The sequence below is a fragment of the Otolemur garnettii genome, unplaced genomic scaffold, assembly GCF_000181295.1.
Source record: "Otolemur garnettii isolate 467f Iridium unplaced genomic scaffold, OtoGar3 scaffold00236, whole genome shotgun sequence".
Classification (NCBI taxonomy): domain Eukaryota; kingdom Metazoa; phylum Chordata; class Mammalia; order Primates; family Galagidae; genus Otolemur; species Otolemur garnettii.
Genome location: NW_003852631.1, coordinates 296,611 through 312,728, shown reverse-complemented (window position 1 = coordinate 312,728; position 16,118 = coordinate 296,611). Strand labels below are relative to the sequence as shown.

General features: G+C 41.5%; 1 protein-coding gene and 1 non-coding gene across 2 annotated transcripts in view; one reads left to right on the top strand and one right to left on the bottom strand.

Annotated features, from left to right (window-relative positions):
- IGSF10 (immunoglobulin superfamily member 10) overlaps positions 1–13,900 on the bottom strand; it is a 24,889-nt gene extending 10,989 nt beyond the window's left edge. Inside the window, exons 1-4 of the mRNA XM_023508274.1 lie at positions 13,707–13,900; positions 11,824–11,953; positions 7,778–8,168; positions 2–2,227 (exon numbers count right to left, since the gene is read on the bottom strand). Coding sequence (XP_023364042.1) covers positions 2–2,227; positions 7,778–8,168; positions 11,824–11,953; positions 13,707–13,900 — 2,941 coding nt within the window. The remainder of the gene's footprint in view (position 1; positions 2,228–7,777; positions 8,169–11,823; positions 11,954–13,706) is intronic.
- On the top strand, positions 11,040–11,146 carry LOC111722318. The gene has a single exon (XR_002771150.1). It is a non-coding gene; the product is annotated as a U6 spliceosomal RNA (small nuclear RNA).
- Positions 13,901–16,118: the final 2,218 nt, after the last annotated feature.

Below are 16,118 nucleotides of genomic sequence, written 5' to 3'. Positions count from 1 at the left end.
CTCAGTTTCTGAGTGGTGTAAAAATTCAAGTGATTGCTCCTGGCCTGACTGCTACCTGTTACAGGTATCTGGAGACTGTCTGTAGTATTTGCTGACTCTAAGAACACATCAGCTTTGTTATTAGTGCTACTAACCCTTGTGACATTGACATCGTCAATCATAGTCTTTACTGTTACTGGGGATACACTTTGGAAATGCTCTCTTGTGGGAGCCAACTGGTCAGTGTTCTGAAATTCAGTTGCTCCAGGTAGTAGTGGAAAGACAGTGGATGACTGTTGACTGGCTGCATCTTGCATTTTGCTTGACACGGTTGGGTTTATTTTCTTTAACACAGCTGTAGTTCTAACAGCAGTGGATAGCTTGAAATCGACACGTTTTTCAGGTGGTTGTATTTGTGAACCCACAACTGGGGAGATTTCTGTCCCAGAAGCTGTATTTGTCACAGAGCTATCAGATGTGGTTCTAGAGGCAACTGTCACTGTCCTTGTTGGGACATTTGAAGGTTTATTGTCCAGGACCATAAATTCCTCATCTGGTATGAGCATCCCTGAAGAGTCTCCCTCCTCACCAGGTATGGTCAGGAGTTGGATGACTGGCGGGAGTGGCCTTCCTGTGGTAGTTCCTTGTTTCTCTGGCTCGGCATTCTTTTTAGCTTTCTCCAAAAGTGCTGCCCAGTGTTGTGGATCAATTTTCCGAGCAGAGGGAGGAAACTGTCTCCTGTGTTCCCTAAAACGTCGGCTTACTGCATCTCCACGCTGCTGGTGCATCATAAATTCCCGATAGTTGTGTTTCTTACTTGTGTGTGAGACTTGGTTTCTGATCTCTGCTCCCATTGGGGCAGACACAGGGGGTGGGGCAGCTGGTGGCTCCGTAAGGTGAGCCGTAGGCTTGGGCTCATCAAATCCAGATCCATCTGTTTCTCCATCATGCACCACTGGTCTTGGTTCTTTTGTTTTGACTGAAACTTGGAAAATCAAAAAATCAACCCCTGAAGGGTTGGCTGCTACACAACGATAATGGCCTTGGTCTTTTGGGGTGACCTGTAATATTCTTAACGTGCCATTGTCAAGAATTTGCTTGCCTCTTAAGGACTGGTAGAGCACACTGTTTCCTGGAAGAACCCAGCTAATGGAAGCATCTGGGATTCCAGTAGCATGACATGGGAGATCTAGAGTTTCACCTATGGAAACTGTGCGATGAACTCCAGTCTCGTGATAGGCTTCTACATGGGGCTCTACCACAGTGACCCTATAGGTGAGAATATCTGCATCTTCATAATTGGTGCTTATGCAGTGATACAGGCCTGTGTCAAAACTGTCGGCCATCTGGAGTTCTAATTTCCCACTTCTGTCTATCAGGAGCCTTCCATCCTCACTGACATAAGGGGCCCTCACTTTACTCCCATCAGCTAGAACCCACTCCAAATGTGGGGCGGGGTCACCTTGGCCCGGGCAGTTCAGGTCAATGGTTCCACCAACCAGAACAGTGCGTTCCAGGTTAGTATTGTTATCCCGCGAAATCATGGTCCATTTGTGTTTCACGGGCTTCATCTCTGCCTTTGGTAAAGTGACTTGAGCATGACCTGAGTACTGGATCTGTAATGTACTGAGTGTGGTAGCGATTCTGTTCAGCTGCAAGGAAATGTAGTCTTGCATTAACCAAGAAGGATCTGCGATGAGGTCAGCCTCTATGTTGGTAAAAATGTCTTCAGGGTTAGGGGCCATCTGTTTATATTTGTAACAAAGCTGTGGTGTTTCAGTGAGTAACTGGCTCCTTTCTAGTATAAGAGGAGAATCACTGTAAAAAGCCAGAATTTGCCACACTGGCTGAATGTGACCATAATCTATATTGCACACTAGAAATGTCAGAAATGATGTATTGATCAGGATATGGTCATTTTCTTCAGTGAATGCAATGGGTGATGTCCTCCGTGGTTTTTGGATGCTGCAGACCATACTAGCTTCATTTCCAGACTGGTCTGTCATATTCAAAGTGATGGAGCCAAAAGGTGCCAGGAAATCTTGGGGAGAGATGAAGGCAGAACTGCTGTCTTCCGGAATGGACAGATTCTTTGATTTCAGGGATGGGTCAATGGTTGGCTTGGTGCACAGGAAAGCTGCAGCTGGGACCATAGCTAGAGGCTTGCCTTTAGAGGTCCTAGGGTTCATGCACAGTGGACATTGCTGAGGACTGGAGGGACTTCTGTCTCTTTTGCATTTTATTATATCTAGGGGGAAAAAATCACAATAGAATTATTAGTTATGACCTCTTTGTGAATTGCCATCTTAACATTTTGAAGAAATAGCTTTTGCTAGAATTTGAAACATTTGAAAAATTTAGCATTTAATAGAAAGTGTTCTATGTTTTCTGTGTCTGAATTGAATTTTTTTTTTTTTTTTTCAGTTTTTGGCCAGGGCCAGGTTTGAACCTGCCACCTCCGGTTTATGGGGCTGGAGCCCTACTCCTTTGAGTCATATGCACCGCCTCTGAATTGAATTTTTTAATGGTATTGTCTGTATACCTTGCTACTGTGTACTGCACACAGGCACAGAATTTCAGCCATCTCATTTGCTGCTATAATTCCCACGCCTAGAAAATGCTTGAGATATATTTGGTACCCAGCAAAGATGAGTTGAATGAATTATTTCCTTATTCAGGGAAACAAAATGACATGCTCATGTTTGTCAGTTTGGATTAACAGGAGTTTAGTTCTTTTCCCTCATTTTAAGGCAGTTCAAAAGATAACCTGTTTGATAAATGCTCATTTCTAAGTTCCTGGATATGATTAAAAACCCAAATTTCTTTCCTCTATCCAAAATAATATTGCCTGAATGTCAAGGTATCTTGGCCCAGTCTAGCTTAGCAGCACTAAGAGTGGAGAGAAATAGATTCAGGAGACAATGAAGCAGGTAGAAGCAATCAACAGTAGGCGACGATTGATGCACAGAGTGATGGACGGAAGAGTCCAGGAGGGCTCTGGCTGATGACTTTGGCGAGTGGATGGTTGATGATCTGCTGGGTGGAGGAGGATCAGGGTTAATGATGGAGGAATATTGTGCAGAAACCACAGAACAACCTTCAAACGACTGACATTCTGGTGAAGTGAGCGGCTTATAAGTCTCATCGCACTAGGACTAGTCTAGGCCTTTTGCAATCGCTCCTCTGGTGAGTGTATTTTACATGGCTGATCACCGAAATACTCGATAAGAGGTATAGTGCTTTCCCTTACACAAAATGCAGACTGAGACTTACATGCTGGTCCATGTACCAGTTTTCAAATCATGCATTGGACGCAGCACTTGGGACAAGCACTGTACTTTTCAGAAATCTAATTTGCTAGAGTGGTTACCCAGGGTCAAATGGGTTACCAGGGTCCCTCACCCCCAACAGGTGCACACTTCTCTTAAAGTCATTCTGACCAGGGATTTTAAGTCTTCAGAGTGTACCACAGGGTAACAAGTAATATCACAGATATCTGGCCCATCGGTATTCTTCAGAAAATTTTCTAGTCTAAACCCAGACAGAGCATATAGCTAATAAAACTGAAAACCATTGAACAATCACAAGAAAAGCCTCTCAATAACCTCCTTGCCAACAAGCTACTTTACTTTACTGCTCAGTACCCGGGCTCAGACCCTGCAGAGAACTTGGCAGATTTCTGGTTCAATTAAATCTCATCCATCATTATGGTTGCATCTTTGTATGCTTATTACTGCTTACACTGGACCAGAGTTAACAGGCATTGGGCGGGGTGGGGGGGGGTGTTAAATTTTTTTTTTAAAGACAGAGTCTCACTCTGTTGCCCAGGCTAGAGTGCCATGGAGACACCCTAGCTCACAGAAACGTCAAACTCCTGGGTTCTAGTAATTCTTCCACCTCAGCCTCCAAAGTAGTTGGGACTAAAGTTGCTCACCACTATGCCTGGTTAATTTTTCTGTTTTTAGTAGAGTGGGGTCTTGCTCAGGCTGATCTCAAACTCCTGAGCTCAAGGGATCCTCCTGCCTCGGCCTCCCAGAGTATTAGGATTACTGGTGTGAGCCAGTGTACCCAGCCAGAACGTGAGGTATTTTGCATCAAATTCAAACCTGATCACATCACTTCCACTCCCACATCATGCCGGATTCCGGCATCTAGAAATGCTTTCCAGTTCTCAATCTGTCAGGCTCCGCTGTGCGTTCTTCCTCTCCTTCCCTTCCGGTTGCCATCTGACCCACCCTCATCCCTCCCCACCTAACTCCTCTCCACTCACTCTTCAGGACCCAGCCTGAACACCACTTCATAGTCTCCTGTTCCCTTCCACTTCTCTTCTCATACCTCTCATCACTCACTACAAGAATGACTTGATGAGTTGTCTCTCTCCCCACGAGACTGTAACTACCACGCTCGTTCACCTCTGTGTCTCCAGCTCTGGATGCTCAGGGAAAGAACTATGGCGGGAAGGAAAGAAAGAAAAATGCCTAATTCTAACATAATTTCCTTTCACGTCTTAACTTATAAATTGAGCTGTGTCTTAAAATGGAAGCTGTTTTACAGTAGTCGCTCTCCAGTGGCCATTGTAGTGTACCCGTCACTACATGTGTACAGCCACAAATAATGTCGTGGCCCTGAGTATTCTCTCAGTTCTTTCACATGCACTGTTGGGGTGACATATATTAAGTTTGCCACTTAAAATGTTTCATTAACTATTATTTGGCATTAAAGCAAGAAGTGATGTGTGTAGAAAGGTATGCACATACAGCAGGACATAAATTTAATAATCGCGAAGCAAATGTTTATCAGAGAAATGGCCACAAATCCGTATTTTATAGAAAAGCAACACCAACAGTTTTGTGAGATCAAAGAATAGTAGATACCCAAATGTGGATGAAGAAGCGTTACATTTAAGTACTGAGATGAGGACCAAAGGATTGCCTATTGCAAGCCAAGTAAGGCAACTACCGGTGTGAAAAAATCTCAGATCCCTTGGAATAGATGAAAAAAAAATTCAAAGCACAGAAGTTGATGTGACTGATGCATGGGTCTTGTAAAATCATCAAGGAGGGCATCTCAGTCAAAAAGAGAATACTCAATTATTTAGACATGACTGAAAGAAGTTAGCCCTGATGCATTGGTCTAATTATTTCACACACCAGGATGGTACATGTGTGGAGGAATGCACTGTTAGATGACCCTGTTGTTGTGCAAACACCATAGACTGTCTTCACACAAACCTAGATGGTATGGCCTCCTGCACACCCAGGCTGTATGGTCGAGCCTATTGCTCCTGGGCTACACATTTATATAGCCTGTCACTGTACTGAGTATTGTACACGATTATAATACAGTGGTAAATATTTTTGCATTTACACTGATCTAAACCTAAAAAAGGTAATGTGTTGTGCTACATGTTACAACTTCCATGCCATCCCTAGGCAATAGGATCCTCAGGCAAATTTTCAGCTTCATCATAATTTTATGGGACCGCTATTATATATGCCATCCATTATTGGCAGAAACATTGTTATGTGGTTTATAACTGTGTATATACACCTGGGGATATATACACGTATATATATGGCAAATATATGGCATAGGAGGTCTCTCCAGAAAGACAGGATATATACACCTGGGGATATATACACATATATATGGCACAGGTGGTCTCTCCAGAAAGTATCCAGCCATGTAATAGGAAAATAGAGATATTTATTGAAGAGGATGCAAGAAACGTTGTATTTTACAAAGGACAATAACACTTCAGTCCCCGTCAAACTAGGCACCTTGGGACCTCGGTTTTCAGACACAGTTCTCCTAGCATCTCTTGCATTGTTGAAAACACTGCAGAATCCTTTGTTTGAATCACCATCAGCTGCCTCATCGCATTTTCTTGAATCTCATAGGTAGTCTGAAATCTCTTCCCTTTCAAAGGTGCTTTTAGTTTTGGAAAAAGAAGTTGCAAGACACCAAATCTGGGCAGCAGAGGGACTGAGCCACTTGGGTGATTTGACGTTTTTGCCAAAAATCTCTTCAGGAGACAAGACGCCTAGGTGGGTGTATTGTCGTGATGAAGCCGCCAGTCAGCAGCTGCCCATAGCTGCAGCCGTTTCCCTGGCATTTCATCTCTTAACTGATGAAGGATACTGGGGTAGCTCTCCTTATTAATTATTTATCCTGGAGCAGTGTACTCGTGATGGACACCTTCCCACCCAAAGAACACAATTAACATGGTCTTGATCTTGCTGCAACTTTGCCACCTTCTTTGGGTGTGGAGAACCAGCTACTTCCATCAGGATGGCTGAGCCTTTGTTTTTAGATCATTGCCACAGGCTCACAGTTCACCTCCAGTTATGACCTTCTTAAGGAAATGCAGTTCCTTGGTGACGGTTTGAAGCAAATTATTAGCAAATGCAGCATAACGTCCCTTCTGCTCTGGTAGCAGAAGCCGCAGAACATATTTTGCTATGACACGTTCCATGCCAAGATCTTGTGTCAAAATCTTGGCCATGGCAGTCTTTAAAACCCCAGTCAGCTTCTAGTTCCTTCACTGCCAGTCACTGGTCTTTGTTGATTGCAGTCCCTACACATTAGACATTCTCAGGTCTTCTTGTTACAGAATGTGGGTCACTTTCACCATCTTTGAAGCATTTGTGCATATTTTATTTGTGCTACATTCATTGCATTGTGCCCCCAAGCCCTCTGAATCATCCAATGGTTTTTGTGTAGGAGTGTTCCTACACAAGCTTAATGCAAAGTCTGATGCAGATTGGTTGCTCTACTCAGTCACTTTGATTGTGACACTCCTATAATACACATGCTCACTCAATGTTGTGTAGCGCCCAATGACTAGGACCGTGAAGTCATCATTATTCACCCACTCAATTTCAGTCCACTCCTGCTGGCTTCCAGGTTACATCACGTCACACAAACCATTCTCATTATACTAACAATGGCTACTTTCTAGACAGATGTCGTATAGGACATTAAGTCCATAGGAATCTAGTGGGTAGGGGGTGGGTTCATTTGTATTCACCATCAAAATGGCTTTACTTGATAAATGCATAATTTAACCAAAATGACTGAGTACCTACTGTGTTCCAGGGATACTCTAGGGGCTAGGGACAGGAAGACACAGAAAAGTCAAAAGACATCTAATACTAGTAAACATAATAAAACTTTATCCTTGTAAGAATGGATGTGCAGGCACACAGCACATGTTGTGAAATGATTATTTGGATGTGGACAGGGTGAAGCTGGACTTCCCTGAGTGGGTAAGGGATGAGCACTGAGCAGAGTTTGCAGGCTGGCTGGGAGCTTGTAAGGGCAGGGCTCTAGGCAGGGGCAGCAGGAGATACTAAATCCAGGTGTTAGGTCCGGCCTCTTGTGGTGCATCAGGAAGTAATTCAGAGTTGTTAAGAGTAGAATGGACAGGAGAGGAGCTGAGGCTGGAGAGGAAGCCGAGGATAGACAGGGCCCATGCCAGGAGGACCAAGCATGTGAGCTAAGGAGCACAGCCTTTATTCTCTAAGCCAAGGAATCAGCAAGCTTTTTATGCAGCCAGATAGTAAGGATTTTAGATTTTGTGGAGTATAGGTCTCTGACACGACTACTCAACTGTGCCACTGCAGCAAAAACTCAGCCATAAACAATGCATAAAGAGAGAATTCATTATCCCTGAATTATTATTGAGAACTCATTGTCTCTCCAGATAAATTACCTTGGCCTCTTCACTCACTGATAAAACACCTCTAGGCAGTTTTCCTCTATTTTATTAGAACAAAGAAATAAACAATATAGATACCTGACTTTTCCTGTATCCAGTCAGACAACCATTTCAAGTGGCAATCACAGGTCCATGGGTTTCCATGCAGATAAAGGCTTTCCAGGTCAGGCATATAGGAGATCATCTCTTGAGGGAGGGAAGTCAGGAAGTTATCAGACAAGTATAAGTATTTAATGAAAGATGTTTTAAATATCCGGAGGTAACTCAGAGAGACAAATGTATCTGGATGGAGCTTAGTGAGCTGATTTCCTTCCAAGTGCACCAGGCGGAGAAAGTTGAGTCCATAAAAAGCCTCGGGGTTTATAAACTCAATATTGTTATGGTCCATGTGCAATCGTGTCAAGCTCCTGAGGCCATAAAAAGTATCTTTCTGAAGTTTTCGGACTTTGTTATAGCTCATTTTTAAGACCTAAGAATAAAAACACATTTACTTTATCAAAGGAAATTTCTACAAATTGAATTTGCACAGTAATGCAACATATGGAGATTAATCCAATTCAATGTGTTTACCTTGTTTGTATCCTAATTCAAACAAATTAATTGCAAATTAAGTAAGACAATATCAGAGAAATTAGAACACTCATGAACGTTTACTGGTAAATGAACTTATTGATAAAATTATAAGATATAATAATGACATTGTGGTTATTTTTCAAAGATTTCTTAACTTGAGATAGATAATGAAATGCAGGTAAAATATTATGAAAAGTTGGATTTGTTTCAAAATAATTCAGTGGAGTGGAGGGCAGTGGGTGGGGGTGCAGGTAAGACAAGATATGTTGACAGCTATTGCAACTGGGTGATGATACACTGGGGCTCATTGTGTTATTCTCTCTACTTTTTCATTTGGTTGAAAATTTTAGTAAGAAGGTTTTTAAAAGTATCTTGATATTTCAAATAAATTTAAGATTTTTTGAACCTGAGTTTTTCATAAGATAGGTACTTACTGATTTTAATTTCTTGAGTTATAATTCACATGCCACAAAATTCAGCTTTTTGAAGTGTGCGATTCATTGAGTTTTAACATACAAGGTCTGACAATTAAGTTTACGAACACATCATAGAAAAAGTGCTACATAGCTCATCATTAACTATCACTGTGGTCTCCTTCAAAGTCCTCCCCTTGGGAAGCTATGCACAGATGTTAGTGCTTAGTCCACCCTTTAAAGCAATTCTGAAAGTCTTTTTCTACAGTGGCCATCAGAGTTCTCCTTATTATTACCCTTGATATCTTGAATGTCATCCAAATGTCTTCCTTTCAATATTTCCTTCATCTTCAGGTAAGTAAAAAAGGCATTGAGGACCAAGAGGGGCAAGTGTTCTAATACAGTTATTTGTTTATTGGCTAAAAACTCCCTTACACACAGTGCCATGTGAGTTGGTGCAATGTTGTGATGCAAGAGCCATGAGTTGTTGCTGAAAAGTTCACGTTGTTTTTGCTTAACTTTCTCATGCAGCCTTTTCAGCAATTCTAAATAGTAAGCTTGGTTAACTGTCCAGTGGTACAAATTCATAATGAACAATCCCCCTGATATCAACAAATTAATGATGAATAATCTCTTGATATCACAAAAAAGTTAGCAACATCATTTTGACTTGATTTGGACTGATGGAACATTTTTGGTCATGGAGAATCGGCTGACTTCTATTGTGCACCTTGACACTTTGTCTCAGGGTTGTACTCTTATGCCCATGTTCCATCATCAGGGAAAAAAAGGTCTTGGCAAACTCTAACTCTTCTTTGCTTTTGTTCATCAGTGAGCTTTTCCAGGACCATTGTGCACACACTTTTCTCATGCCAAAATTTTCAGTTAAGATTTTCCTATTTCTCTATCAATGTTTACTTGGTCTGCTATGCTTCACAGTCAGCTGATGATTTTGATGCAAAATTTGACAAATTTTTGCAATGTTTTCATCAGTTCTTCTCTTTACTGGCTGCCCTGACCTCTCTTCATCAGTAACATCCCCACTGCCAGAAAAACACCTAATCCGTCTGTACACTGCTATTTTCCTCATGGCATTGTCCCCATGAACTTGAACTGACATGACCCTGATTTCACTTCCACTCTTGCCAACCTTAACAAGAAATTTAATATTTGTTTGTTGCTCTAATTTAAGCTCCAATATTCTCACAACAACACACAAAATCACACCATAATGAACGCCACTTGGCAAGACACTACCACATGTCAACATGAACACAGCTGTGAGACAGTGATATTATGAAAGCTTACCAAATGGTTCATACAGTGCTGCCAATCTAAGTGCACAGTGGCAAGTTCACTAAGTTAATTGTGAGAATTCATATACGTAGAGCTGTGCAACCATTTCTACTAATTTTAGAAAATTTTTATCACACAAAAGTAAAAACTGATACCCATTAGCCGTCAATCTTCTTCTCCTCTTAGACCTATCCAATTACTACTTTACTTTATGATTGGTGGACTTGCCTACTCTTTGTTTTTTATATAAATGGAATCAGATAATATGTGGCTTTTTGTGTCCACTTGGTTTATTTTCTATAGCATGGATCAGTCTTTCATTCCCGTCTTCTGCTGACTCATACTCCATTGTATGCATGTACCATAATTTTTTAATCTGTTTATCAGTTGACAGACATTTGTGGCATTTCATACTTTTGGTTATGATTTTATTCAATTTTGAGTTGACATTAAAATAATTTCGAATATTTCAATAGTGCTTTGGTAGTCTCCAATTCCCTTTCCAGTTAAATATATTCCTTTTTTTCTTTTAAAAAGAAAAAAAAAATGCCAGCAAATACAATGATTTCTCATTACATTTTCCTGCAGTGGTCCATCTACACTGGTCATCTCTATGGAAGATGCTTTTCTGGAATTAGATCCCCAATAGTAGAGAAAAATTAAATTGGCAACATAGAGGAGCTTTGTCCTAAATGTTACCTGGGAGTACAATCTCAAACTCAGTGTTTCTCAATAGATGTTGAAACCTAGTCAAAAGAAAAAATATATGTAGAGAATTCTACCTATTCCTCTGAAAACGTACCTTCTAACTAGAGACTGATTAAGACAAATCAACATAGCTATATGTTATATTATATAACCATGGTCAAAAATCTCCCTTATGTAGGTCTGGTAAATGTTAAAAGGCTTTGGGAATACTGGTATTTTCCCTGTTATGAGGATATTATTGAATTTATTTATTTTATGACACTTTATTTTATTAAGATCCTTCTGATTTAAAGTCAGTTATGTTCATGCTTTTCATGAATAGTAGTTTTGCTATAAAAAATTTTAATAGAGTGCTTGCTTCGGCAGCACATATACTAAAATTGGAACGATACAGAGAAGATTAGCATGGCCCCTGCGCAAGGATGACACGCAAATTCATGAAGTGTTCCATATTTTTTTTCAGAACAGGCAAATAAAGGCTTCTGTTAAAAGTTAAAAAAAATTTAATAGATGTCATGTATAGTGAGCTAGCATCTTGACAGTTTCAGTCTCACCTTTAGTAGACATAAAAGTCTCTATGTATCGTATACCTTTCATCTTTTCTCCTTTATTGTTACCCCTAGACTTGTTTGACATTTATTTTCTCACTTATGTGACCAATCTTACCGATATTGGGAGTCCCCATAACTTAAAAAATTTTTGGACAAGGCAGGGCATAAACAAGTAAACAAAGTGAAACTAAAAAAAAAAAAAAGCATGTTAATTTATGAGAAGCTAACATCTATCTGTCTGAGTTAGTCCTTATTTTTAAAAACCATGTTTGATTCCCAGGTACACCTGGCTAGAAGTAGTCTTTTAGGATTACATTTTAAAGGTTTCATAATCCCTCAGTATTAATTTTTTTTCTATTAGTCTGAGGTCTGAGAAAACTTGCCTTGGAATTTCCTTGTTATTCTGATTTTCATAGACGATTGCATTAAAAAAGAAATCCATTCTTTGACATTCTCCCTGATGTTTGTCTGCTTTTCTAAAGTGTTTATTTTTGGATTCTGCAGGAATGGGCAGCCTTCGGAGGCTCATCTCACAGGTCCTGCCTCACCCCTTTCACCCATGCTCTCTCTGCACTGGTCTTACCTGTAAAGCCTGCAGATCCGAGAAGGTCTTATCAGGGATGGCAGGGATGCTGTTGCTGTGCAGCATGAGTAACTCCAATTTGGTCAGGCCAGAAAAATCTGTTTCCGTCAGTCTAACCAAGCTGTTGTACCTGAAATACAGAATGTCATTCTAGGCGTAAATCTGTCAACCAGAGCTCTACTGTCAAAGAAAAAATAAACACAAACCCCCTCAAATCTCTCTTGTTTTAACTGTGCTCTAATAGGACAATCAAAAGAAAAAGAAAAAGAAAACCCACATGCAAGAAAAGATAATTAAATGCTTGAAATATTATTGAAATTCACCAGAAGTGTTCACTTTACCCAGGATTTGCAGTCTTAGTTATAATCACTTGTTTTACATTCCTGGAACTTGCCACGTTCCTTCCTTATTTTCAAATCTTTATGTATATGCTGTTCTTTCAGGATGGAATGCCCTTGACCCCACCCTTTTCTATGAGTGATCACTTTTAAGACCCAGCCCATTCTTTAATGACACTGTCTTGTCACTCTCCCTGGTAGAATTTACCAATCGTAGTTAAGAAACGTGGGATCTGGGCTCGGCGCCTGTGGCTCAAGCGGCTAAGGTGCCAGCCACATACACCTAAGGTGGCAGGTTCGAATCCCCAGCCCGGGCCCGCCAAACAACAATCAATGACGGCTGCAACCAAAAAATAGCCGGCGTTGTGGCGGGCGCCTGTAGTCCCAGCTACTTGGGAGGCTGAGGCAGGAGACTCGCTTGAGCCCAGGAGTTGGAGGTTGCTGTGAGCATGATGCCATGGCACTCTACCCAGGGGGATAGCTTGAGGCTCCGTCTCAAAAAAAAGAAAAAAAAAGAAACGTGGGATCTGGAGCCCAGGTTCTGGCTTCTGATTTGGGTATGATTAAGAGCTCAGGCTCAGTTTAGTAGCTTGTGACCCTAGGTAAAATCAGTAATCTTGCTGTGTCTCAGTTTCCCCATCTATGAAACATAGATAATAGAACTCAACCCAAAGATGCTTTTTTGGAATTAGATCCCCAATAAGCAAAGAAAAATGGATTGGGTTCTATTATCTATCATTTCACTAAATGATAGATAATCATAGATAATGGAACCCAACCCATTAAATGAATGAAGATATGCAGAATGCTTGGCACCATGCCAGCACATAGTAAGCACACAATTAATGTCAGCTATTATTATTAGTGCTTATTCCCAAGGCACTTTGCATGCTTTATTATAGTGCTTATTAGATTTTACTGACTGTACATGTGTCTTCCCCTTTAAACACAGCTTCTAGAAGTGAGCAACATATCTCATTTGTTACTGTATCTCAGTGCCAACCACTGTGCTGGGCATTTAGTAGGTGTTCACTAGCTTCAAATAATGTCAAGTCCAACTACATGTGCATTCACACAATTGTTTTCATGAACCTTTAAAATATAGGTGTCTTTTGGTAAATTTAACTAGGCATGCATTTTAAATAAGTCACTTTGCACTGAAAGAAGCCAAAGGACCTTAAAAAGGACATTGAGGACCTTTAAAATATATGCTCATAGAGGAGGACACTTCCAGCTGCCCTGTCACCTCTTATGCTATATCACAATCCTGACCTTTAACAGAAACCATATTATTTTCCAAAAAAACATAGCCAGAAGGAAGCTTTTCTGCAATCTCAAGGCTCCTGACCCACAAAGATGACCTTCCGATTCTGGGAGAACTTTCTCCTAGTAAAAGTTTACTAGGAAAAATTTTCATGTTACCCACAACAAACTTAAGATTTCAGAAGTTAAATACTGTTAAAAATAATTGTGATTAATTGCGCAAAGTCACAAGCGTGATCGATCCCTCCTCTTTAACAAGGTGTAAGACAGGGCCCCACGCACCCCAAATTGATGCGTTCCACATCGCGTGGGAGGCCTTCTGGAATGGAGGTCAGGTACCGGAATGTGCAGTGCACCTCTGTGGGCACATAACAGGCACAGCGGCGAGGACAGGCCCTGCTCCCGGGAGTGGTCACCACGCAGATCACAGCGAAGGAGGCCAGCATGCAGCTGACTCCTCTGCCTTTCACCTTCATCCTGAAAAAACATCATACCTTGATGTTATAAATATGGTTTGTGCAAAGTCCCAGGACCACCACACACAGTAACTGGGAATCTGGAAGACCTTCCTTAAGGGTCGTAAGTGGCCAATTTCATTCACAGCTTTCTTGATAAAACACTCTTTACTATAAACCAGTGTGTGCTGGCCTCACACTGAGCTTTATGATCAAGTGGGATATTTACTATTGTGAAGATTTCTTCACAGCTTCTCACTTCTTAATGAAAAGCAGCAATCCCTATTACCCGGGAATTCATTAAAAGGGAAATTGGAGACTAGAATGAAGATATTGTGACAACCAAAATACTTAAGGCTTAGTTTGCTTTTCATACATTATTTCTTTCAGATTAACTTTTACAAACTGATACTAAAGGTAATAGGTGTGCATCACAGAACAGGTGGAGACTGCAAATGCAAGAAAAAATTACTCATAACCTCACCACTCAGACACAATCTCTAACATTTTTGTATTACTTCCCAGCCCTTTTATTTATTGTGCATATATGTACACACGAATACACACTTTTGTGTATATATGGTAAAACAATTCTGGAGCACATTTTATCATTTAATGTGTTACATGATTTTTCAACTTCTTCCAAAACATTTTTAAGGGCTGTAATAATCCTCTAGAAGGAAGTACAAATCTCTTTCTTAACATTTTCAAGTATTTGCCAAAAAGACACATCGGACACTTTACTGCCAAGTAATGACCACAGCAACAGTAACTGGCCAGCTGAGAGGGCCTGAGCCTTGGACCTGTGCTAAAGTTGGTCACACTGACCCGGTGCAGATTTCTTTCTGCTTTTGCTTTGCTTAGAGCATGTTCCTGGACCCTGTCCTTGGTCCCCTATGTCTGCCACAGGAAGGAGGGGGCCATAACTAGGGAAGAAATACGCTTAACTCGTCAGAAAAATGGTATCTGTTACCCACATGTAGGGCAATCCAGGAATCCAAAGCTAATTTTGTCCCGTCAGTCAAAAAATACAAGGATTGTAATAAAATCTATGCTTTTCTAAGAAAAGTGACCTTCATCAATCATAAATCTCAATGTTCTCTGGAATAGCATAGTTTGGTGTCTACCAGCAACCATCCTTTAGTCATTATAAACTCCACCAGAAATAACCTGGAGGCTGAAATGCTTACATCTTCATAAAGACCAAAGATAATGGCCTTTAGCCCAAATTAAAATTTAATGTAGGATGACTCACATGACCACTATTGTCACTGTAACCACCTGGTTATAAAAATTTTAAGTAAGTTTTGTATACTTGGGGACAGCATTTCCACCTTATTGCTTGATAAGCAAAAAAAAAAAGGAATAGCAAGATGAAGGTAGTTCTCTTCCTCCTCTTTAAAACAGACGTTCTGGACATGCCCACATCTGAGTTATTTAAGAGAGAATCGGGAGTATGAAAGGATGTATGGCTAGCAGATTCACACGAACGTCAACTTGAACATGTATATAATGATATAGGAATTGACACTACCTGGGCTCTTCCTTCGGGTCCTGAATCCTCTTGTGACAGGGACAGATTCTTCCCAGGAAACGTAAAATTGTGTCCAGAGCCGAGTGAGAAAGTTCTCTGCTCCGTAAGCGAGCAAATGACTGAGTCTTTCTGGCTCACAGCTCGGAGTGATACTCTCCGGAGAGCCCTGGAGCCGCTTCCACGCCTGGAGCGCTGCGCCCCGTGCCCAGATTCATCCCGGAGCCTTCCTTTCTCAGGATCCTTGATTTCGGTGTTGTTTCAGAAACGAAAAGGCAAAGTGCAAGTTTTTCGATTTCTTTTTTTCTCCTCCAATAGTTTGCTTTAGTAATCCTGAAGTTTCTCACTTAAATGTAACTATTAACATCACTCCGTTTTGCCCCCAGTTCCCAGGAGTTTCTCAACTTGTCTTTTTTGGATAAGTCTGCCATAGATGTCCCCACCTGTCTTTCCTCACAGGGGTCCTTGCCTGGCTCCAGCCACTGGTCGCTCTCACCCCCCCACCGTCATCCCTGCCCCCCGCCCACCCTCCGGTCTCCCAGCCCGTCTGTCCCGGCGCCTGCTCCGGCTGCAGGACCTGCCCGCAGCCCCCGGGGCGCGCGGGGGCTCCATCCCTTCCCGGGAAGCGATTGGCCGCGCCGCTCACCTCTGTGCCCGGGTGACCAATGGGCGCGCGCCGCGGGCTGGGCCGGAGCTCCGCCGCCCGGG